General features: G+C 38.7%; 1 protein-coding gene across 1 annotated transcript in view; it reads left to right on the forward strand.

Annotated features, from left to right (window-relative positions):
* Window positions 1-25503, forward strand: part of KIAA1107 (KIAA1107 ortholog) — a 91366-nt gene that overhangs the window by 37812 nt on the left and 28051 nt on the right. The window contains exons 5-9 of the mRNA XM_005678107.3: window positions 5089-5178; window positions 17411-17491; window positions 18828-18924; window positions 23300-23388; window positions 23826-23928. Of these exons, the coding sequence (XP_005678164.3) occupies window positions 5089-5178; window positions 17411-17491; window positions 18828-18924; window positions 23300-23388; window positions 23826-23928 (460 nt within the window). The remainder of the gene's footprint in view (window positions 1-5088; window positions 5179-17410; window positions 17492-18827; window positions 18925-23299; window positions 23389-23825; window positions 23929-25503) is intronic.

Below are 25503 nucleotides of genomic sequence, written 5' to 3' on the forward strand. Positions count from 1 at the left end.
TCAGAGAAGTTTGAATTAGAAATCATAGACAAGGTGTACAAGTGTAGTTTTTGCAAGACATAAGAGGCTCCAATCAGCGAATTCACATTAAAAAAAAAAAAGATTGGCTTTATGGTCAAAGATTTGTGAATAAATGCATACTTATTTCCTAAGTTAGAATAAAATGATTATGATATAGACAAATCATTTTTAAAATTCTCTCCTAATTTTTTGATTAATCAGACAACTATCAGTCTTCATTGTACTAGATACCAAGGCATCCACTCTATTTTTACAACTCACTTTTAAAACTTAGGTAATCCTATGAAAGCTGTAGTCAGTGTATGTTAAGATGAATGTCTCAAGAGAAAGCTGACTTACCATTTTTAAAGTTTACATTCTCTAAAATATTTGCAGAGTGTCATGGGTGATAGTGACTGGAGAAGGTGATGGCACCCCACTCCAGTACTCTTGCCTGGAAAATCCCACGGACAGAGGAGCCTGGTAGGCTGCAGTCCATGGGAACGCGAAGAGTCAGACACGACTGAGCGACTTCACGTTCCACTTTCATGCATTGGAGAAGGAAATGGCACCCCACTCCAGTGTTCTTGCCTGGAGAATCCCAGAGACAGGGGAGCCTGGTGGGCTGCCGTCTATGGGGTCGCATAGAGTCGGACACGACTGAAGTGACTTAGCAACATGGGTGATGGTGACAGCTCCAGAAAGTTTGGATTCACTGACGTGGGTTTAACCCTTATTCAGTTATGTGGAACTGATAGGAAAAAAAAAAAAAAAATATATATATATATATATATATATATATATACACTTTTTTTTTTCCTTGGAGCAGGAGTACTTAAAAAATAGTCCTAGTGAAAAATTCTGTATTTAGAGTTTCTCTGAGTAATCCAGGCCGTTATTATGCCTGGAGTAGTGAATCTGGTTGAGCTAACATCAAGAAGTATTGAATAGCAATGTACTATAAAGCAAGAGGAAGGGGGAAATTAGGGCACCTCTACAGAGAGAGCCAGAAGCAGCCTTGTCAGTTGAGATTACATTTAGTCAAAAGGAGAAAATAGTTTTTGGTGTGTTGGAAAATAAAAAATCTGCTAAAATTTTTAACACATGTATCTACAACGTATTTTTTTTTAAACTGAGGCTTGACTCCAATTAAATAGGAATGTTTTCATAAGTTTCTATCTTAAGAACAGTGTAATTGTTTAAGCCTCAGTCGTTCTTCGTCTTACTTAAATGGAAATGGCCAGCATGCAGCATTTAGTTCAAGTCTTCCATTTAACTGATTTTTTTGTGTACTTGTCCTGTTAATTACTGAGAAGAATGTTGATGTCTCCATCTCATCCTCTGTTGCCCCCTTCTCCTCCTGCCTTCAATCTTTATACTCTGTGACAACCTAGAGGAGTGGGAAGGGGAGGGAGGTGGGAGGGAGGCTGAAGAAGGAGGGGACATATGTATACCTAGTATCGATTCATGTTGATACATGGCAAAAACCATCACAATATTGAACTCTGTATGGAACAACTAATTGGTTCAAGATTGAGAAACTAATATGACAGGGCTATCTGCTGTCACCCTGTTTAATCTATATGCTGAGCACATCATGAGAAATGCCGGGATGGATGAATTACAAGCTGGAATCAAGATGGGTGGGAGAAACATTAACAACCTCAGATATGTGGATGATACCACTCTAATGGCAGAAAGCAGACGAACTAAAGAGCCTCTTGATGAGGGTGAAGGAGAAGAGCGAAAGAGCCATCTTAAAACTAAATATAAAAAAAACTAAGATCATGGCATCCGGCCTCATTACTTCATGGCAAATAGAGGGGGAGAAGGTAGAAATAGTAACAGATTTCCTCTTCTTGGGCTCTAAAATTACTGCAGATGGTGACTGCAGCCATGAAATCAAAAGACATTTGCTCCTTGGCAGGAAAGCTATGACAAACCTAGACAGTGTGTTGTAAGCAGAGATATTACTCTGCCAACAAAAGTCTGTATAGTTAAGTCTGTGGTCTTCTCAGTGGTCATGTACCGTTGTGAGAGCTGGACTGTAAAGAAGCTGGAGCACTGAAGAATTGATGCCTTCAAAAACTGTGGTGCTAGAGAAGACTCCTGAAAATCACTTAGACAGCAAGGAGATCAAACCAGTCAATCTTAAGAGAGATTAACCCTGAATACTCCTTGGAAGTACTGATGCTGAAGCTAAAACTCCAGTTTTTTGGTTATCTGATGCAAATAGCTGACTCACTGGAAAAGTCCTGTTGCTGGGAAGGATTGAGGGCAGAAGGAGAAGAGAACATCAAAGGATGAGATGGCTGAATGGCATCACCCATGCAATGGACACAAACTTGGGCAAACTTTGGGAGATGGTGAGGGACAGAGAGGACTGGCATGCTGCAGTCCATGGGATCCCAAAGAATCAGACACAACTGAGCGACTAAACAACATCACAATATTGTAAGGTAATTATCCTCTATTTAAAAAAATGAACTCAAAAAAGAATTCATATACAATCAAATGCACACAACTGAGAGTCTAATTTGATGGGTTTTGACAAATATATAAACCGGTGTAACTCCCACCACAATCAAGATATAGAGAATTTTTATTACCTAAAAAACTCCGCCGTGTCCATTTGCCATTAGAAACATCCTTCTTTCTGTTGTTATTTAGTTGCTGAGTTGTGTCTGACTCTTTTGGGATCTCATTGCCCACCAGGCTCCTCTGTCCATGGGATTCTCCAGGCAAGAATACTGGAGTGGGCTGCCATTTCCTTCTCCAGGGGATCTTCCCAACCCAGGGATTGAACCCATGTCTCCTGCATTGGCAGGCGGATTCTTTACCACTCAGCCAGCAGGGAAGCCCTCCCTCTCTCTATCCTCAGGCAAAAACTGAGTTTCATATGCTTATTTTCCATCTGTATTTCTTTGGTGAGTTTTCTCTTCATATTGTTTGCCCATTTTTAATTGGACTTCTTTTATTTTCTGATTGTCGTGTTTTCTAAATTACAGTTTATTTTACCTGTCCTAGAATTTCATACAAATGATCTCAGACATATTATTGAACTTCTTTTGCTCAGGAAAATCTTTTGGAACCTCATCCTTGGATATTATGTATATCATATTTCATTCAGTTTTTATTGCTGAGTAATACTACATTGTGAGCTTCCCTGGTGGTTAGTAGTACAGAATCCACCTGCAAATGCAGGAGACATGAGACACGGATTCAATCGCTGGATCAGAAGATCCCCTGGAGTAGGAAATGGCAACCTGCTCTGTTCTCGCCTGGAAAATTCCATGGACAGAGGAACCTGGTGGGCCACAGTCCCTAGGGTCACAAAGAGTCAGACACGACTGAGCAGCTGACACACACACTGTATTTAGGCTAGGTGTAGATCACTTTAATCCAGCCAAGGATTGAGCTCATTCAAAGCTGGACTTCAGTTCTAAAAAAGGCTTGTCTATTTCCTATTCATTCTTCTTTCAAAGGTGTAGTCCTTCAGAGTCCAACTTAAGTTCTGGAACATCCACCAAAGTCTCTCCTCTTTTTTGTTGCTGTTTTTCAGTCACTAGGTCCTGTCTGACTCTTTGTGAACCCATGGACTGCAGCATGCCAGTCTCCTCTGTCCTCTACTATCTCCCAGAGTTTGCTCAGACTCATGTCCATTGTGCTGGTGATGCCATCAAATCATCTTATCCTCTGTTGCCCCCTTCTTCTCCTGCTCTCGGTCTTTCCCAGCTTCAGAGTCTGCCTGTGAGTCAGCTCTTCACATCAGGCGGCTGGAGTATCAGAGCTTCAGCTTCAGGATCAGTCCTTCCAATGAATAGTCAGGATTGATTTCCTTTAGGAGTGACTGGTTTGATCTTCTTGCAGTCCAAGGGACTCTCAAGTGTCTTCTCCAGTACCACAGTTTGAAAGCATCGATTCTTCAGCACTCGGCCTTCTTTATGGTCCAGCTCTCACATCTGTACATGACTACTGGGAAAATCATAGCTTTGACTGTATGAACCTTTGTCATCAAAGTGATGTCTCTCCTCTTTGCTGAATCCCAAATTCCAATTTGTGTGCCTCCAAGCCTGTAAAGATTGCCAGAAGCAATCTAGATTCAGCTTCTTAGCTTCTCAACCTTACTTTTGCTTTCAGGGGTGTGTGTGTGTGTGTGTGTGGATTGTGTGTGTGTGGATTGTGTGTGTGTGTGTATTTTGTGTGTGTATGTGTGTATTTTTTTTCCCCCTTATCTTCCAAGCTATTCAGCAGGAGGATTAGTCTGAGACAACCTAGTAAGCCATTGCCAGAAATGTCTTTTTATTCTTCTTCTCCCCTTCCCCTCTTCCATCCCAGCCCCTGCTAGAATATTCACATTTTTGCTGTATCTAATTTACTGTTATAGTCCCTAGACTAGTGCCTAGCACAGACTAGAAGTCAGTAGGTTTTTGTTGAGTTAAATAATGGATGAATTAACATTTTATCTGAGGAGATAGAATGGACATTCAAAACAAAATATTTTTCCTATAATTTTTCAAATTTAAGAGAAAGGTATCCATGAGCATATTTATGCTGAGTTTTGAACTGGTACTCAGGACTTTTAGAGTTCTAGTCTCTTATTGATATTTCCTCAAGGTCTTAACATCATTTGGTCTTTATTTCTCCATTTGTAAATGACCTGTTATTCTCTCACTCATGAAAATTGTTATTAAAATCTAAGAGTTTTCAAGAGAAAAAATTAAATGGGATTTCCCTGGTGGCCTAGTTGTTAGGATTCTGGGCTTTCACTGCTATGGCCCAGTTTCAGTCCCTGGTCAGGGAACTGAGCTTCTGCCAGCCACATGGTGCAACCAAAAAGAAAGAGAGAGAAAAAATTAAAAAGATGAAAAAAAAACAAACACTGGAATTAATGTTCAAATGAAGCAATTAAAATACTTTGGTATAAATTTAGACTTATAATTTCTATTATTAAAATCTACCGGTGAATACAAATGACAGGTAAATTGTTATCAGTTTTAAGAGGTAAAGATGAAAAATTTCATAAAAAATGCTATTTTGCAATTGTGCACAAATGTTTGTCTGTGTTTTCTCCCCCTCTTCCTTTAGAGCCATTTTAAGTGCCAGATCTAGTTATTTTGCTGCAATGCTGAGTGGCTGTTGGGCTGAAAGCTCCCAGGAGTACATTACTCTTCAAAGGTAAGCATAATTTTTACAAGGAAGCTTGACTGCCAATGAGTGCAAATAATACTTCATACAGAGCACTTTTTATGAATCTGATTTCCCTATCTGTTCATGTTTCTCATGTGATGGAATTCAGCAAGTGCACTTTCTGAAAATGAGAGGAAGTTGGGAGCATTTAGTGATAGAGATAATGTGTTACTCTTCTCAGACATCCATAACAGAATACCACAAACTGGTTGCTTTAAGCAACAGAAATTTGTTTTCTCACAGCTCTATAAGGGATCAACCAGCAAGGTTGGTGCCTGTTGAGACCTCTTACCTTAGGTCCTTTGAATGTGGATAGGCACTTTCTGCTGTATGCTCCAGTGACCCTTTTTTTAGTGCATGGGGCTGGGGGGCCAGAGAGGGGAAAGGAAGGTGGAGGGACAGAACTCACTGTCTGGTGTTTTTATAAGGACACAAATCCTATCAGATCAGCTAGGGCCCTACCCTTATTACCGCATTTAACCTTAATTATTTCCTTAGAGAGCTTCCCTGGTGGCTCAGATGGTAAAGAGTCTGCCTGCAATGCAGGAGACTGGGTTCGATCCCTAGGTCTGGAAGATCCCCTGGAGAAGGGAATGGCTACCCACCCCAGTATTCTTGCCTGTGAAATCCCATGGACAGAGGAGCCTGGTGGGCTATGGTCCTTGGTATTGTGAAGAATTGGACACAACTGAGCGACTAACACACACACGCACATTTCCTTAGAAGCCCTATTTCCATATAGGTAAATGGGGGTTAGGGCTCCAATATGTGAATTTAGGTGTATGGGGGAACACAGATTTTCAGTCTGTAACAGGTAGTTTCTTTGTGAAAGAATAATTTGGATAGGTGTGGATTTCAGTGACCTATGATAGTGCATTGGTGAATCTACACAATTGGGGCAGTTTATAGCAACTGCTGAGACAGTTATTAAGAGATGAACTACTTCCTTACATGGTGAAATGGAGTATTTTTTGCTCACAGATGATCTCTGTGAGAATCTAGAGTGTACAGTAGTGGGGCGGGCTTTCTCAGTAGGAAAACTGCCTGGGAGTTCTGAGGGAGAATTCCCAGCTTTCATCATTCTCACTGCGGATGCTTCCTCAACTGGGTCAGTCTTGGCTAGAAGCTTGGATGTAGAATGGTGGTAGTGATGATTCCATAATAGTGGATGTGTGAAAAATATTGATAAACTCTCACTGTTTTTCACAATAGTCTATAATCTTGAGCCTTGTTGGTTACAGCTGTCTGGTTTCCTTTCCAACTAAAATCAATCCCCAAATGACTCTCATTTGTAATTTCTCACTCTATTGAAAAATGGAAAATTAAAACATTATTTTTAATAATATTTATATGTTTTTATCTCTTTTCATGTTTCATTTATTTAATAGAAATGAGACATATGCAGAAGAACCTAAACCTCTTTCCTTTCATACCAGGATTTCTAGAGTTACATTTTGGTTATATCACCTACTGTTTTGATCTGGCAACCACCAGGTAGTTCTTGATTATGGAAGACTTTATATGCCAAGCAAATAGTTTATTAACCTATGAGTAAAAAGAATGTGTAGTTGAGTCAGTCAGTGAAATTTTTATCATCACTGTTGAAAAACAGCCTGAAAAATATGTTTCCTGCCAATAAGATCTCTTCCTTTATGGTAAATTTAAAATATCTGCTGAATATTGGAAGAGACTTAATGCTTGCAGAGGCCAGAATTTCTGTAAGTGTGTCAATTCTAGGGATAATCATCATTCTAGTGTAATTTTGGAAATGTGTCCAGGGATTGTGTTTCGGATGTTTTAGATATCTTTTATAAAAACTATCTACTCTTATTAGAGGTGAAGTCACTAAAAATTTAAATGGAGAGGTAACCATGTGATTCTGTGTAGTGAGATAAACGTCAAAAGAAGTGTATGATTATTGGACCTTATTTGACAGCAGGGGAAAGTAATTTACAGAAAACACTTGTCTAATTTCCTAGAAGTCTTAGTTGCTTATAGGTTTAGTGACAGTGTTTTTACTATCTGATACCAATTGCATACACCTTTGTTCCTCTTTCCAAATAGAGTCTGTCCTTAGCAGTGATAATACCTTACAATAACATCATATATTTTCCCTGTTACTTCCAGAGTTACTTGTTCTATAATTTTTAGATTCAGTCTTTGAGAGAGCTGGTGTATTCACAGATTACAGATGAGAAGAACAAGATCAGATAAATTAAATCTCTTCCAGGGGTTCCCTGGCAAATAAGTGCTGTGCTAAATATAAGTTACATGTCCTGTAGTCACTGAAGAAATTATAAGTTTCCCATTGGTTTGTGTTCTTGAACTAATTCAGACTGTTCTTTTCCACTGTTTAAATCAGTGATTTTTCCATAGGAACAGAAAGTTCCTGGTAGTTCCTTAGGGAATACAAGGCATGGGGTTGGGATATGGGCACATCTTCTACCAGAGCTGCTCTACTATTACCTGTTCTTTATCACTCAAAGCAACTCTGTATTTAGCTATGGGAATAAAGGCAGTCTTTAATCAATACTCCTGAGTGATCAGATTAAACTTTCAAAACACAGGCTTTTAAAGGTGGAGTCTGTTTATTACAGGTTAATAGATAAAGAAGTAGTAGCCTAACTATTGGTCTGTTCCACTACCTGTAATTTTCCATCTTCTATTATGATGGAGGTAATGGATAAATATCTCCTCTTATAATATGGCTCAACTGCTGCTGACCAACTTTAGTGGTTTGTTCAAGGGAAAACCAAATAGAAGTAGCCAAATTTGTTTCAAACTGTCGTTACAAATAAGTAGACTGTACGTTGTAGCAGTGCCAGTGATCATCAGGCTCTCTCCTCTACAGTATGTTCCCTTTACTTCTGTTGTAAGCTAGGGTCTTCTCCTTACTGGCTCATCTTACACAGAGCTGCTGTTTTGTCATTGGAGGCGTATTCCTAATTAGCTCATTTATTTCTAATGCCGTTGTTGTTGTTTAGTTGCTAACCTGTGTCCAACTTTTTGCAGCCCCATGGACTGTAGCCTGCCAGGCTTCTCTGTCAGTGGGATTTCCCAGGCAAGAATCCTGGAGTGGGTTGCTATTTCCTTCTCCAGTGGATCTTCCCAACCCATGAATTGAACCCATGTCTCCTGCGTTGCAGGCAGATTATCTACCACTGAGCCAGCAGGGAAGTCCACTTCTAATATCAGCACATCAGAAATGAAGATACATTTCTTTTTGACTCTTTCGTCTTGCTTGATATAACAAGGCTTTCTAATGCCTAAACAAAAGGAGGATTTCCTAACAGATTCTGGGTTTTATCTACATCTTTTATTATTATTATCATCACACAATATGTTTTGCTTTCCCCTCTTGTCCTTGTTGTTCAGTCACTCAGTCATGTCTGACTGTTTGTGACCCCATGGACTGCAGCATGACAGACTTCCCTGTCCTTTGCCCTCTCCCGGAGTTTGCTCAAACTCATGTCCGTTGAGTCGGTGATGCCATCCAACCATCTCATCCTCTGTCATCCCCTTCTGCCTTCAGTCTGTCCCAGCGTAAGCCTTTTCTCCAGTGAGTCAGCTCTTAAATAAATAAAAATAAAGCAGCATTTTTTATTTCAGGCAGCCAAAGTATTGGAGCTTCAGCTTCAGCATCAGTCCTTCCAGTGAACATTCAGGCTAGATTTTCTTTAGGACTGACTGGTTTGATCTCCTGGCTGTCCAAGGGACTGTCAAGAATCTTCTCCAACACCACAGTTCAAAAGCATCAATTCTTTGGCTATCAGCCTTTTTTATTGTCCAGCTCTCACATCTGAGAACTTTGACTCTACAAACCTTTGTTAGCAAAGTAATGTCTCTGCTTTTTAATATGCTATCGAGGTTGGTCATAACTTTCTTTCAAGAAGCAAGCATCTTTTAATTTCATGGCTGCAGTCACCATTTGCAGTGATTTTGGAGCCCAAGAAAATAAAGTCTGTCACTGTTTCCATTTTTTCCCCATATATTTGCCATGGAGTGATGGGACCACATGCCATGATCTTAGTTTTTTGAATGTTGAGTTTTACACCAGCTTTTTCACTCTCCTCTTTCACCTTCATCAAAAGGCTCTTTAGTTCCTCTTCAACTCTCTGCCACAAAGGTGGTTTCATCTGCATATCTGAGGTTATTGATATTTCTCCCGGAAATCTTGATTCCAGCTTGTGCTTCACCCAGCCCAACATTTCATATGATGTACTCTGCATATAAGTTAAATAAGCAGGGTGACAACATACAGCCTTGACGTACACCTTTCTCAATTTGGAACCAGTCTGTTGTTCCATGTCCGGTTCTAACTGTTACTTCTTGACCTACATACAGGTTTCACAGGGGGCAGGTCAGGTGGTCTGGTATTCCTATCTCTTGAAGAATTTTCCACAGTTTGTTGTGATCTATACAGTCAAAAGCTTTAGCGTAGTCAGTGAAGAAGAAGTAGATGTTTTTCTGGAATTCTTTAGCTTTTCCTATGATCCATTGGATTTTGGCAATTTAATCTCTGATTCCTCTGCCTTTTCTAAATCCAGCTTGTACATCTGAAAGTTCACAGTTCACATACTGTTGAAGCCTAGCTCGAAAGATTTTGAGCATTACTTTGCTAGCAAGTGAGATGAATGCCAATTGTGTGGTGGTCTGAACATTCTTTGGCATTGCCCTTCTTTGGGATTGGAATGAAAACTGACCTTTTCCAGTCCTGTGGCCACTGCTGAGTTTTCCAAATTTGCTGGCGTATTGAGTGCAGCCCTTTCACAGCATCATCTTTTAGAATTTGAAATAGCTCAGCTGGAATTCCATCACCTCCACTAGCTTTGTTCATAATGATGCTTCCTAAGGCCCACTTGACTTCCCTTTCCAGGATGTGTGGCTCTAGCAGAGTGATCACACAATGGTGCATATCTGGGTCACGAAGATCTCTTTTGTACAGTTCTTCTGTGAATTCTTGCCACCTCTCCTTAATATCTTCTGCTTCTGTTAGGTCCATACCATTTCTATCCTTTATTGTGCCCATCTTTGCATGAAATGTTTCCTTGGTATTACTGATTTTCTTCAAGAGATCTCTACTCTTTGCCATTCTACTGTTTTCCTCTATTTCTTTGCATTGTTCACTTAAAAAGACTTTCTTATTGCCTTGCTATTTTCTGGAACTCTGCATTCAGATGGGTATATCTTTCCTTTTTTCCCTTGCCTTTCACTTCTCTTCTTTTCTCACCTATTTGTAAGGCCTCTCTGCTGCTGCCGCTGCTGCTAAGTCACTTCAGTCGTGTCCGACTCTGTGTGACCCCGTAGACAACAGCCCACCAGGCTCCTCTGTCCACAGGATTCTCTAGGCAATAATACTGGAGTGCGTTGCCATTTCCTTCTCCACAGATAACCATTTTGCCTATTTGCATTTCCTTTTCTTGGGGGTGGTTTTGATCACCGCCTCCTATACAGTGTTTTGAACCTCCATCCCCTTCAGGCACTCTGTCAGATCTAATCCCCTCTTGTATTACATATGAAATTGACTGTGTCAAATCACCACCTAAAATGTTATTAGTATATCATGGTGTATAAAGCTGTCTAAAACAAATTGCCTTTTCACATTAACTTGTAAACCTGAGTAGATGTTTCAAGGGGTAGTGTGGTATAGTAAAAAGATCATGGACTCTGGTGTCCTTTAAGGAGGTCCTACATCCAGGCCCAAACTGTAACATGACTTTGGGACATTGCTTACCTTCCCTGAGGTTGTTGAAAGGAGAAACTTGGCATAGTGTTTGGTGTATAGTCTGTAGTGCTGATTATTATTTACCTTTTTTCTTTCCCTAAATGATGTTGTCTTCATTTTTCTAGAGAGTAAAGGGTTCAAGTGAGGGCCATTTCCAGGACTAGGACAGCAACACCTGCTTTGCTTGGTCAGTAACCTCTTTTGGAACTGTGCCCCTGTTGCATATCTGTAGGATGTTTTCTGCAATAGATTAAAACTGAAATCTTGTCTGCCCTTACGGAAAAGAACCAATTGTTTTTGGGTTCTTTTTTGAGTTGGTAGCTCAAAGATGTAATGCATGTGACATTTTAACATGAGACAGCCTTCAATAAATTAAGGTAGGAATAGTGGAATCCCATTATCCTAGTTTTAGGGCTTCCCAGGTGGCGTAATGGTAAAGAATCTGCCTGTCGATGCAGGAGATGCCAGAGACATGGCTTCGATCCCTGCATCAGGAAGATCCTCTGGAGAAGGAAATGGCAACTGGCTCCAGTATTCTTGCCTGGAATCCCATGGAACCTGGTGGGATAGGCCACGAAGAGTGGGACACGACTGACCAACTGAGCACACATGTTTAATCCTAGTTCTACCCGTGTCCCAGAGTTGGAAGGTGGGAGGATAAAGCTGAAAGGAAGTTCCCCTGGTGGCAAGGGAACGTTTTCCACATCCAGTACTGGAAATTGGACAGCCAATATTTCCATAAAGAAACACCATGTGTTTCTATTTTATGTAAACAAAAGTCTTCCGGTGTTGGCTTGAGACTTTAGAATATAAATTTGGATTTTTTCATCTCCCTTCAGAGACTCCTGGCTTGCTCTGAACCTTCAGGATGACCTTTTCAAATGTAAGTCAGGTCATATTTCTCTTCTGGTCAAAATTCTTCAATGCCTTCTCATCACAATTAGAATTAAACCCAAATCATAAGCTATAAGAACCTGTATGATCTGACCCATAAGATTCTCCCAGACTTCCCCACCTAAAGGAGCTACAGCCCAACTCTTCAGTCACTCTTTTCTATGTTATTCTGTTAGATTGTCTTCACTTTTCACTGTTAAAATTATCTTCATATATTTGTTGACATGGGCTTCCCTGGTGGCTCAAACAATAAAGAATCTGCCTGCAATGCATGAGACCTGGGTTCGGCCCCTGGGTTGGGAAGATCCCTTGGAGGAGAGCATGGCAACCCACTCCAATATTCTTACCTGGAGAATTCCGTGGACAGAGGAGCTTGGTGGGCTACAGTCCATAGGGTCACAAAGAGTCCAACTTGACTCTTGAGTGACTAAGCACACACGTTTGTTGACACATTTATTGTCCGTGTCCCCTCTGTAGAATGTAAGGTCCAGAATAGCGCCTATCATTCAGTAAATATTGAATGTAAATGAATGATGAATGAGTGAATGAGGCCCTATGTGACCTTAGCCCACATATATAGAAACTTGAAACTTTAGGAAGTACATATATAGCACAGAGGTTTCAGACTGGGTGCATGTTATCTCTGAGCCTGGTGCTGTCCTCTCATGGTCTTTTATTTTTTCTAACTGTTGAGTGTATGTAATATTTTCATCTCCTATAGGATTTTATTCGGATTACATTTAAATGGGAATAGTGCTTTAAATCTTTCCATTTATTTAAACTGTGGGTTATTGCAGTAATTTTTTTTTGGTGAGTCAGTTGATCATGTCTTTATAAACACTTTTCATAAAAATACAGATGACTTACAATAATGAGGCTGCAGTTTAATAAAACAGCTGTTAAGACAGCAGGAAAACAGTTTCTTGCTGTTTTTATAGCTATCATATATATTGATATATAAGCTCAAATGTCCAAATTTTGCTGTTTTTAAGTTTCATTCCTACCTAATCATTTTTTTCCTTTGCTTAAATATGTCGTCTTAGAAGAAACTATTCTTATAACATAAATATTCAATCCTCATTAACATTAATAAGAATGGCTCTTGAAATTTCAAGGAAAAGTGCATGGAATGTAACTATTATGCTATTGTTTTATATGAACAAACTACAGATAATATAGCGTAATTATACTGAGATCAACTCTTGTCATATCCATGTATATAAATGAGTATATTTAGAGATTTGACTTTTTTCAAAGCATTAAAGAAGAGTTGTGGAGTTTTGAATCAGCAGAAACCAGTAGAAACCATTGTAGAAGCCAGTAAATATATATTAAGTAAATTTAAAAATATTTCTATGTTTTCAACTCAATATTCCTTCTGAAGGTTTGGGAGATGCTTGTAACTACCCTAATAAGCCATTCATTAAATATTCATTAAACATTTATTCAGCATATATTATTTAAGGCCATAGAATCAAAGCAAACACCTTTCTGAGTCCTACCCTGTGGAACTCCCTTTCTTTTCTTCTTGCCTTTCTCCTTGTCTCCCTTTAGCAGACATTAGATACTGTGCCTAACAAACTGTGAATGTCTTATCAGCACTGTCCCCAGCCTGGTTCCATGCAGAGTTCCAGTATTATGCAGGGAAAGGAAATTTTGATCCTGGGGATATTGAATCAATGCTGACATTGTGCTTCTACTAGAGATGCAAGGGTAAATAAGACACAAATCCTGCCCACACAGAATTCAGTTTAGAAGGAGAAACAAATATGTAAACAAAGATATTATAAGTCAGTTTGATAAATGTGATAATGGAAGTGTGTGTGTGTGGGTGTGTGTGGGTGTGTGTGGGTGGGTGGGTGGGTGTGCTATACTGCTTAAGAGCCCAGGCATTGGAGTATGGATTTAAATTGCAAATTCCAGTGCATCACTAGCCATTTGACTTTGGGCAATTTATTTTTTTCCCAGCACCCACCTCCATGGGCAAGTTACTTAATTTCAGTTTTTTCATTTATGAGACTAATAATAATAACCTCCCATTGAGTTGTTATGATTAAATGAGCTAATTGCATTGAAAATGCTTATTAGCTCAGTGACTAAATCATAATAAACGCTCAATAAATGTTAGTTATTATTTATGTTTAACATTCAGTGATTTCCCTTTTTTCCCTCTTGGGAGTGTTAAGGAAACAATCAGAAGAGCCACATGTCTTGTATCTAAAAGATGAAATAAATAGAGAGGGAGAGAATTTTAAGCAGAGTGAACAGTATGTGATAAGGAACTGATGTATAAGGAACTCTAAGTTGTTCAGATATAGGAAATGGTAGTTTGCTTATCTTGGAACAGCTGCTAGAGAAAGAACCAGAGATCATATAATAAAGAACATTCTATGCCAAGCTAAGGAATTTGGGCTTTTTTTCCTAGGTCCTATGGAGAATAGCTAAAGGGTTTTAGAAGTCAGGGACTGTATCAGATTTACATTTTAGCAAAGTCACTCTGATTGCAATGTGTGAAATGGGATGCGAGGAGGTAATTTCAGTCAAGAAGCCCACACAAGAGTACTATGATGAAGTATAGTACAGATGAAAGAAACTGAGAGGCTAAACCAGGGCAATAAAAGGGGGAAATATATAGCAAAAGGGCTTCCCTGGTGGCTCAATGGTAAAGAATCTGCCCACCAATGCAGGGGACAAGGGTTTGATCCCTGGGTTGGAAGATCCCCTGTAAAAGGAAATAGCAACCTACTCCAGTATTCTTAGGTGGCTCATTGATTAAGAATCTGCCTGCAATGCAGGAGCCACAGGAGTCCTGGGTGCCAACCCTGGGTCAGGAAGATCCCCTGGAGGAGGGCATGGCAATCCACTCCAGTATTCTTGCCAGAAGATCCCTTAGACAGAGGAGCCTGGCAGCCTACAGTCCATAGGGTCTCAAAGAGTCAGACATGACTGAAGTGACTTAGCACACACCAGTGTTCTTGCCTGGGAAATCCAATGGACAGAGTACAGACCATGGATCACGAGAGTCAGACACAACTTGTTAAACGACAGCAACAGACAGCAGAGGCTGAATTCAAAAACACTTGAAGGTATAAAGTGATAGGATATAATGAGAGAGAGGATTAAGATGAACCTCCAGCTCTGACTGAGGCATCTAGATTATTCTTCAGTCTTCTTTTTGTTATTCCCATTTTGTTCGTAGCACTGTTACAGGACTCCTTGCATCTTGTCCCACCTTCTATTCCTCTGTACCAAGAAGACTGAATTATCTAGTAACCATTGGGCATTGGTCAGGACGAACTCTGACCTGAGAGTTAATTTGATGTTGAGAGGTAATTTGATTTCTTTTCTCCTTTCTTCTCTGCTGAATCTGTGGAAAGAGGTGATGGGAAGAAGGGTATCTGCTATCCATCTTAGCTACCTGTTGGAGTTCTGAGGGGGGCCCAATAAATAGTATACTTTCTTCCTGCTCACAATAAGACAAAAGAAGCAACAGGTGAAATTAGAAAACATTTCCTTAATTTTTGATAAGGCAGTAAAATATGCTTTTATGCAAAAGCCAAAGTTGATTTGCTTGCTATGTCTACTCTAAGACAGCCCACTTGAGAGAAAGTCTGAATCTGGATAGCAGTACGCTTCTCCCCCACCACCTCTTACCGCTGGTTCAGCAGCGAAAAAAGGAGAAAAGAAATCAGTTTACCTCTCATCTAGAAAGCTGGGCACCAAAAATTGATGCTTTTGAACCATGGTGTTGGAGAAGACTCTTGAGAGTATCTTGGACTGCAAGGAGATCAAACCAGTCAATCCTAAAAGAAATCAATCCTGAATATTCATTGGAAGGACTGATGCTGAAGCTCCAATACTTTGGTCACCTGATGAGAAGAGCCAACTCATTAGAAAAGATCCTGATGCTGGGAAAGACTGAAGGCAGGAGAAGAAGGGGATGTTGGAGGAGGAGATGGTTGGATGGCATCACCAACTCAGTGGACATGAGTTTGAGCAAGCCCTGGAAAATAGTGAAAGACAGGCATGCTGCAAGCCAAGGGTTGCAAAGAGTTGGACACTACTAAGCAACTGAACAACAACAACAAGTTCCTCATGATCAACAACCAGTGGTTGTTGTCCACCAACCAGATAATTAATCTTCCTTGATACAGAGGAATAGGGGAGCAGGGGAGGGCCAAGATGCAAGAAGTCCTGTAACAATGCTATGAACAAAATATAAGAGTAATAGACTGAATCTGGGGTGCTGGGAGAAGTCATGAACTGAGAGTCTGAGATCTAGTAGTCAATGAAACATAAAGATTATCACTTTAGACTACTTCTTTAAGTCATGTTTTTTAAATCTGTGAAATGAGGATGTTGGCAGAGCTAGAGCTGCTGGATAGGTATTACAGATTAAGAAATATCTATGGCACAGCAAGAATCTAGTGAATGGAGTAGTTGTACATCCCAGGCTTTAAGCAAAATGAGAGGCCATTTTTCAAAGATGCTGAAGAGGATTTCTTAATGAGCCAGAGGTTGAACTATGACCTCTAAAGTCCTTTCTAACTTTGTCTATCATGGAAGATGCCCAACAAAGAATTAATTATTTTATCATATACTAATCACCCTTATGGCAGAAAGTAAAGAGGAACTAAAAAGCCATTTGATGAAAGTGAAAGAGGAGAGTGGAAAAGTTGGCTTGAAACTCAACATTCAGAAATCGAAGATCATGGCATCTGGTCCCATCACTTCATGGCAAATAGATGGGGAAACAGTGGAAACAGTGTCACACTTTATTTTGGGGGGCTCCAAAATCACTGCAGATGGTGACTGTAGCCATGAAATTAAAAGATGCTTACTCCTTGGAAGGAAAGTTATGACCAACCTAGACAACATATTCAAAAGCAGAGACATTACTTTGCCAACAAAGGTCCTTCTAGTCAAGGCTATGGTTTTTGCAGTGGTCACGTATGGATGTGAGAGTTGGACTGTGAAGAAAGCTGAGCACCGAAGAATTGATGCTTTTGAACTGTGGTGCTGGAGAAGACTCTTGCAAGTCCCTTGGACTGCAAGGAGATCCAACCAGTCCATCCTAAAGGAGACCAGTCCTGGGTGTTCATTGGAAGGACTGACGCTGAGGCTGAAACTCCAATACTTTGGCCACCTCATGCGAAGAGTCAACTCATTGAAAAAGACCCTGATGCTGGGAGGGATTGGCGGCAGAAGGAGAAGGGAACAACAGAGGATGAGATGGCTGGATGGCATCACTGACTCAATGCACATGAGTTTGGGTGAACTCCAGGAGTTGGTGATGGACAGGGAGGCCTGGAGTGCTGCAATTCATGGGGTCACAAAGAGTTGGACACGACTGAGTGACTGAGCTGAACTGAACTGAATAACATTTTACAATATATAAAAACCCATAGCTGCAGTTATAACTTCATTTTTAAATTAATGGCATTACCTCATGGATGTTATTTGAAAATTGTATTCTTCAGATAAAAATGAGATTAGAACTTTATCTTGACTGAAAAGTTATGGGAAAATAGAATGTATCATTGATATCAGTTAAACCTTAATTATTTCTGGATTTGAGTTTAGTTTTCTTTTATTTTTCAGTATAAGCCATGTAGAAATGAATGTTATGATGCACTTTATATACGGAGGAACTTTGGACTTTCCAGTCAAAGCTAATGTTGGGTAGGTATTATTTTTTAATGATTTTAAATATAAAAATATTGATATTTTGTGGCTTCTGCTTTTTGAGCTATGTTTAAAAGTGTCAGTGAAGTAGAAGTTTCACTTTTATTATTTATTTTGCTGTATGTTGTACATATTTTGGCGATATCTAAAAACAGTAAGTCACCTTATTTAGAAGAAAAGATGATCTAGCGATTCACAGTAATAAGATTAAGAAAAGTCTTTATTAGACTTAAATAGAAGGAAATGGCCACCCACTCCAGTATTTTTGCCTGGAGAATCCCATGGACAGAGGAGCCTGGCAGGCTACAGCCCATGGGGTGCCAGAGTCGAACACAACTAAGTGACTAATTGCTGCTATGTAATGAAAAACTTAATATTTGTTTTGGAAAATAAATGACAGATTTTTATAAAGTTAATTTAACTTTAGTCAAATTTGGAAATTGATCAATTTTTTTGCTACTTTATTTTTAAATTTTAGGATGTCAAAAGAAAAAACCCCTAAAAGTAATTTGAGAATATAGGCATACTAACTATCAACAATGGTATTGTTCTTTAGCACGTTTTGGCAACATGCCATCTAAGCTGCTGAAATCCTACTAGAGAGTGAAATCTATCTTGCTCTTCTAATTTTCGGGATGTTCTCTTCTTTTGTTGCTATTCTAACATCACACAAATGAAGACTGCTCTTTTAATTTTAAATATTTATTAGTTCCTTTAGTTATAAACTGAATGAATATGATTTGAGGGTGAAAGTATCCTGAGTCACAGGGGTTAAGTACTAAAGTTTTGCCCCTGGAAACCCATATGAAATTTTACCATCGAATTGAGACTTGTAGGTTTCCTAAGTACCTAGTGTATGTGTGGGTACTTAGAAATACTTGCCAATTGAAAGAAGCAACAGAAACCCTCTGAGTCATTGGATGCTACCTCTAATCTCATGGTGCTCTGTAGGCATTTTCAATATGATAAACATCAATTAGTTGCCCTCCCCCTCTATTTTTATTTATTGTGAAGAGTTGTAACTTGTATAGCCTTTGAAGCAGTTTCTTGGGCCTTGTTGTATATATCACTGAGAATATGAGGGGAAGTTGTAAAACATCTCCAAATTTACTTAGTGTTATTCTCCACAAATCAAATCAAGTTACAGTGCTTTCAACTTTTGACCTCTGTGCTTTTTATAATCTGTAAAGAGTACTATGTAGGGCAGAAAGTTAGAATTAAAATAGTTAAGATTATTATTTTCTCTAAACAAACTTTATCATTAAGAAATTATTGCGTATTGTGCCTTGGTATTTAAATTGAAGAATTAACAGTGCATTTGTTTTTATTTTAGTCAGATACTCAATATGGCTGATATGTATGGACTAGAAGGATTAAAAGAAGTAGCAATCTATATTTTAAGAAGAGATTACTGTAATTTCTTTCAGAAGGTAATTATTTGAGTTTCAGAAATCTTTTACTTAGTACCTAAAGTAATCTGTTATTACCTCCTAGATTCTTAACTCTGTTAGTATTATCATTTTAACTAATGGTAACTCTACTGAGAAATAACTCTTAGGATGTGCTTGTAGAAAACAGAAATCAATTCAGATCATTTTAAATAAGATAAAACTGAGGTGGGGGTTTACTGAAAGGATATGGCAATATCCTATATAATTCAAAAGTGGAGTACACAGTTGGGACTTCAGTTAGTTAGGGTTTGAAACTGAAAGAAAGGAAGCTGGCAACTAGGGTTACTTTCTCCATTTATCAAAGAGCACCACAGTGCTTCATCAGTTTTTTTCCCCAGAAAGAAAACTCCTCCTTCCTACCACTTCTGTTTATAGCATGTACTTGGAGTGAGATATAGTTCTTGTCTACTTCTCCAGGTGCTATATGAATACTGACTTTTTAATTTTAGTTTACGCAAACTTAAATTTGTTGTCTAAAGAAAGGTATTGTACTATTTATTTCAAAGCCATTTGTACATTGTTTTAATTTTCTCTTATTTTTTATATTCTTATTTATGCTTGTCTTTGTAAACAATGGTCATGTATTATGTTTATCATCATCAAAAAACAAGTATTAAAAGGATTGTTTACATAAATAGTCCTCTCTTATTGGATACTTGAACCAACAATATGCATTGTAATGAGGTAATTTTAATAATTTTAAGCATATTTAAATTTAGATTTTTATGTTGGGTAGGACTTTTCCTCTCTCTTTATAAGTTCTATCTGAGATATCACCACATGGGTTAAAACAGAGGCATAAACTGGGTCTACCACCACTACCAACCCTTCCTGTTTTGCTGAGAAACAGTTAAACTCCCCAGGTAACCTTTATCAAGCCTTTAATCAGTTACTGTTCATTCCAGCTTTTATAAGGAAGGGAACTAGAAGAAGGGGCATAGTCTGTGGTATCCTCAGCACTGTAGAAAGTAAAGAATCTAGTAAAAAGACTTTTCCTTCTCTTTCATCTTTTTTCCTCATCTTCCCTACCAAGTGGAAGTTAGCAGGGAGATCCAAGACTATCCCAAATAAACATTAAAGATAGGGATATTTGCAATGAGGATACAGTGTCCTCTCAGCCCTGCGATGGACATCTGCCATGGACATCTGTATAACCAAACCACTCTGGGACTTCTATCAAAGAAGAAAATACTAAGAGATTTCTTGGAAGAGCCTAGAGTATGTCTTAGGAACCAGTGAGAATATACCTGAATATGGAGATTTCTAAAAGGAGAAGGAGTTACTTTAAGTAACTAACCAGTGACCATACCCATCCACAGCCCTATTCCAAAGGAGTTAGACCCACAAAATGGAGGAGCAAGGGATCATGCTCTACTCTGCATTCCAGATCTCCCCAACTAAAAGTGTAGTCAGTGATGGGGAACAAAAGAGTTAAATTAAGTGTGAGATAGGTGTTAAAATAGTACCATACTGATTTTAAATACCAAAAGTAACCAGAAGGTACTGGAATGTGCCTGTAATCATTAAAGGATGGAAAAAAGGTGAATTTGACACAGCTTGGTTGATAGCACTAACTGGGGATAAAAAGTTTTATGTTAGTATCTGCTTTAAACTGAGATTCCTCAATAAACCAGTTACATGAAACATTTTAAGACCAATCTCTATTGTGGATTATCTTTGGACCATTGCTTCTACTTTTTAGTATGTTCAAGAGTATACATAGGTTACGTGCAGCTTCCTATATTTTACTTTTAAAATTCCACTTAATTTTTAAAAATACAACATATTTGTTGCCATTAAAAGAACAGAAGGTGAAATTCTTTTGAATTATCAATATGGTGCTTCGTTGAAAACTTTTTTATTCCATTTTAATATAGTCTATATTACTGTGGTGACAGATATTTAAGAGCAAACTTTTTATTGATCTGATCTTGAAATTGTTTGCTTTACTACCTTGACTATATATGTTTTAATAAGTATATTTTTGAATATGCAATTTTTAACTTCTAGATCTCAATTATACAGTTTCTTGGCAGTGACATAAATACAGTAAATCTATAATAGCTCATCCCACAGTAATACATGTTGGGTATAATGTGGTGGTGAACCTGGCTCCAGAACTCTCGGCAAGCTAGCTTCAGTCATTTCATTAATGTCACAATCTTGCCTTTATTCAACTAAATTTTAGAACTTCATTTTTTATTATAGTGGGTTTTACATTACATGCTATTTGCCACTGACTTACAAATATATTTTAGGTTATGATTTAAATAGATGTCTTCCCAAATTTTATAAGCAGGTTTTGTAAACGACTATAAGATCTGTCATCCTATTACAAAAACACTTAGGAAATCAGCATTTCCATATAAGTAAAATTCTCAGAAAGCTAAAGTTATCCCTTTAAGCCAGGGGTCAGTAAACTTTTACTGTAAAAGGCTAGATAATTAGTATTCTAGGGTTTATGGACCATACAGCCTCCATCACAGCCACTTGGCTTTCTGTTGTAGACCAAGAGCAGATATGGACCATCTGTAAATGGAACAGCATAGCAGTGTTCCAGTAAAACTTTATTCACAAAAAGAGTGGTGGGCTAATTTTGGTGCACAAGCTGGTTTGCCAGCCATTGCATTTAAGCAGCGAATTATTTTGCAGTTTAATATTTTTTATGGAATATTATGGAAATTGTGGAATTTTATGGAAATCCAACATCTGTTGGATCATAGGAAAAGCAGGAGATTTCCAGAAAAACATCTACTTCTGCTTTATTGACTATGCCAAAGCTTTTGACTATGTGGATCATAACAAACTGTGGAAAATTCTTCAAGAGATGGGAATATCAGACCACCAGACCTGCCTCTTGAGAAATCTGTACACACGTAAAGAAGCAACAGTTAGAACTGGACATGAAACAACAGACTGGTTCCAAATCAGAAAGGAGTACGTCAAGGCTGTATATTGTTACCCTGCTTATTTAACTTATATGCAGAGTACATCATGTAAAATGCTGGGCTGGATGAAGCACAAGCTGGAATCAAGATTGCCAGGAGAAATATCAATAACCTCAGATATGCAGATGACACCACCCTTATGGCAGAAAGCAAAGAGGAACTGAGGAACCTCTTGATGAAAGTGAAATAGGAGAATGAAAAAGCTGGCTTAAAACTCAACATTCAAAAAACTAAGATCATGGCATCACCCATCACTTCGTGGCAAATAGATGGGGAAACAATGGAAACAGTGACAGACTTTATTTTTGGGGACTCCAAAATCACTGCAGATGGTGACTGCAGCCATGAAATTAAAAGATGCTTGCTCCTTGGAAGAAAAGCTGTGACCAACCTAGACAGCATATTAAAAAGCAGAGATATTACTTTGACAACAAAGATCCATCTAGTCTAAGCTGTGGTTTTTCCAGTAGTCATGTATGGGTGTGAGAGCTGGACCATAAACAAAGCTGAGCGCCAAACGATTGATGCTTTTGAACTGTGGTGTTGGAGAAGACTCTTGAGAGTCCCTTGGACTGCAAGGAGATCCAACCAGTCCATCCTAAAGGAAATCCATCCTGAATATTCATTGGAAGGACTGATGCTGAAGCTCTAATACTTTGGCCACCTGATGCAAAGAACTGACTCATTGGAAAAGACCCTTATGCTGGGAAGGATTGAAGGCTGAGGAGAAGGGTACAACAAAGAATGAGATGGTTGGATGCCATCGCCAACTCAGTGGACTTGTGTTTGAGCAAGCTCCAGGAATTGATGATGGACAGGGAAGCCCTACGTGCTGTAGTCCATGGGGTCACAAAGAGTTGGACGCAACTGAGCAACTGAACTGAATTAAACTGACTGACTGAGGTTTAATATGAAGAGCAGTGACTTTTCAATACTTGTGTCTACATTTTATTTATTTATTGTTTTAGTTCATTACTTCTGTATATGTACTTTTTAAAATATGTTCATATAATCATGATCTAATTAAATTCTGTCATTTTGCCTGAGGTCAGCGTAGGATCTCCCATTGCACATGTACTTATATTTCTACTTTAGGAAGCAGATTAGACCCTATGGTTGTGTTGCAGTGTGATGTGCTAGGAATTATTATACTACATTTAGTCTAGAAAATATTTATGCTAAAAGAAATTAGAATAAAAACTGTACATTCTGGCAGCTAAAAGAACTCAAATGCTATAAAAACTAAAGGTTATCAGTGATACTTAATTTTAAAAGAATAAATACTTTTGTATTACATATATTTATTCTGTAGTTTAGGTATATAAATCAGATCATTTTTATGAACCAAATACTTTTATCCTTATAAGTTGATAAAGAGTAAATGTAGTGTTTTCTGTCAATTTTAGCCTGTTTCCAGAAGGTTGGCATCTATATTAGAATGCCTGATTATTGCTCATTCAGTTGGAGTGGAAAGTCTTTTTGCTGACTGCATGAAGTAAGTGATCTGAAGTAGTACTGATACTATTGATTTAGGGATTTTGTTCTTCCATTCTCCTAAGTTTCTGGGAAATTTTAGACTTGGCCTATTTTCTTAAGCACAATGTAAATAGCTTAATGCTCTACTAGTTACAACAATTAAAGAAGAAGTATTGACTTAGATATTACTCAAGATGCTTGGGATCGACTTTTTTAGCTGAACCATGGTTACTTACGTTAAAATCCATGCACATAACCCAAAGTGGGTTTAAAATATGTGTTTACAGAAAAGGAAACATACTTAAGTCCATTACAGCACTCACAAAATTAACTGTTAGGGTTAGTTAAAACATACATATTTAAAATTTATATCATTGAAAACCAAAATGTTATTGAATATATTATAATGAAAATTATTTTCATTTCTTTAACTTGAGATTCTTTGATTTTCAATAGGTGGATTGTAAAGCACTTTGCAAGGTTTTGGTCTGAGAGAAGCTTTGCAAATGTACCTCCTGAGATTCAGAAAAGTTGTTTTAATATGTTGATTCATTCTTTAGTAAGTATAACCTGAATACTTTGTGTTTGTCATCAAAAAGTTTACTCAATTTTATGTAAGTACTTTCTCAGTGTTTTAAATACAAAAGTAAAATTGTGTTACAAAAGCAAGATGGAAGAGCCAATTCCAGATAACCCAGAACCAATTCTCAGAACCTGTCTTTAAGACTGTTCCTCCATACCAAATGGAGAATTCGATCAGAGAAGCATAATTACTAGAAAGTATATGTTTGTTGATGAATAAAAGGGGCAAGGGGCATTGGCTCAGCAATATGGACCTCCACTTACTAAGGTAGTTTAGGGTACAACACTGAAGCAGCGGCACCATTCTCCAAGAGGTGGCAGATTAATTACATTGGACCACTTTTCTTCATCATGGAAAAGGCAGTGCCTTGTTCTTAGTGTAATGGACATTTTCTCTGGATATGGATTTGCCTTCCTTACTCACATTGTTTCTAGTAAAACTGCCGTCCATGGACTTATTGCCTTTTTCACCACCGTGCTATTCTACACAGCATCATTTCTGACTAAAAAACTCACTTCACAGCAAATGAAGTGCAGCAGTGGGCTCGTGGTTACCAGTTTCACCTGCCCTACCGTCGCCCTGTCACCCTGAGGCAGCTGGCTTGAGAACATGGAAGAATGGCCTTTTGAAGACTTGGTTACAGTGCAGCTAGGTGGCAGAGCCTTGTAGGATTGGGGCAGTGTCCTCCAGGAGGTTATATATGCTCTAAATCAGTTTTTTATTTATTGTGCTATTTCTTGACATAACTAGGATTCACAGTCCAGAAGTCAGGGTGTGGAAGTGAAAGTGGCTTCATATATAATTACTCCTAGTGATCCACTACCAAAATTTTTGCTTCCTGTCTCTGAAACTTTAGGATCTGCTGGTCTAGAGGTCTTAGTTCCAAAGAGATGAATGCTTCGACCTGAGGACGCACGTGATACCACTGAAGTGGAAGTTGGGACTGCCTCCTTATGGCCACTTTGTAAATCAACAGATAGAGAAGAGGAATTATTGTTAGATGGGGCCTATTAGGGAAGAATTGGGTTGATGCTATATAATGTGGGTAAGGAAGAGTACATCCGGAATGCAGTACTCCCCTGTCCTGTGATTAAATCAATTAAAAACCCCAATTTAAATAGCACTTCAGGAATAAAAGTTTGGGCCACCTTACCAGATAAAAGAGCTATAAATAGCATAGGTACTTGTTGAGGGCAAAGGAAACATGGAATGGTTGTGGGAAAAGGTAGTTACAAATACTCAGTATGACCACGTGACCAGGTTCAGAAATGAGCATTGTAGTAGTTGTGATATAAACATATTCACCCCCACTGCTCTTTTTTGGCTGTGCTGGGTCTTCATTGCTACATGTGGGCTTCCTCTAGTTGTGAGTGGGCTGCTCTTTAGTGGGGGTGCATGGGCTTCTTATTGCAATGGCTTCTCTTGTTACAGAGCCCGGGCTCTAAGTTCTTGGGCTCAGTGGTTGCTGCTCATGGGCTCTAGGGCACAGGCGCAGTAGTTGTGGCACACAGGCTTAATTGCTGCGAGGCGTGTAGAATCTTCCCAGACCAG

Source organism: Capra hircus, chromosome 3 (assembly GCF_001704415.2).
Source record: "Capra hircus breed San Clemente chromosome 3, ASM170441v1, whole genome shotgun sequence".
Lineage (NCBI taxonomy): Eukaryota > Metazoa > Chordata > Mammalia > Artiodactyla > Bovidae > Capra > Capra hircus.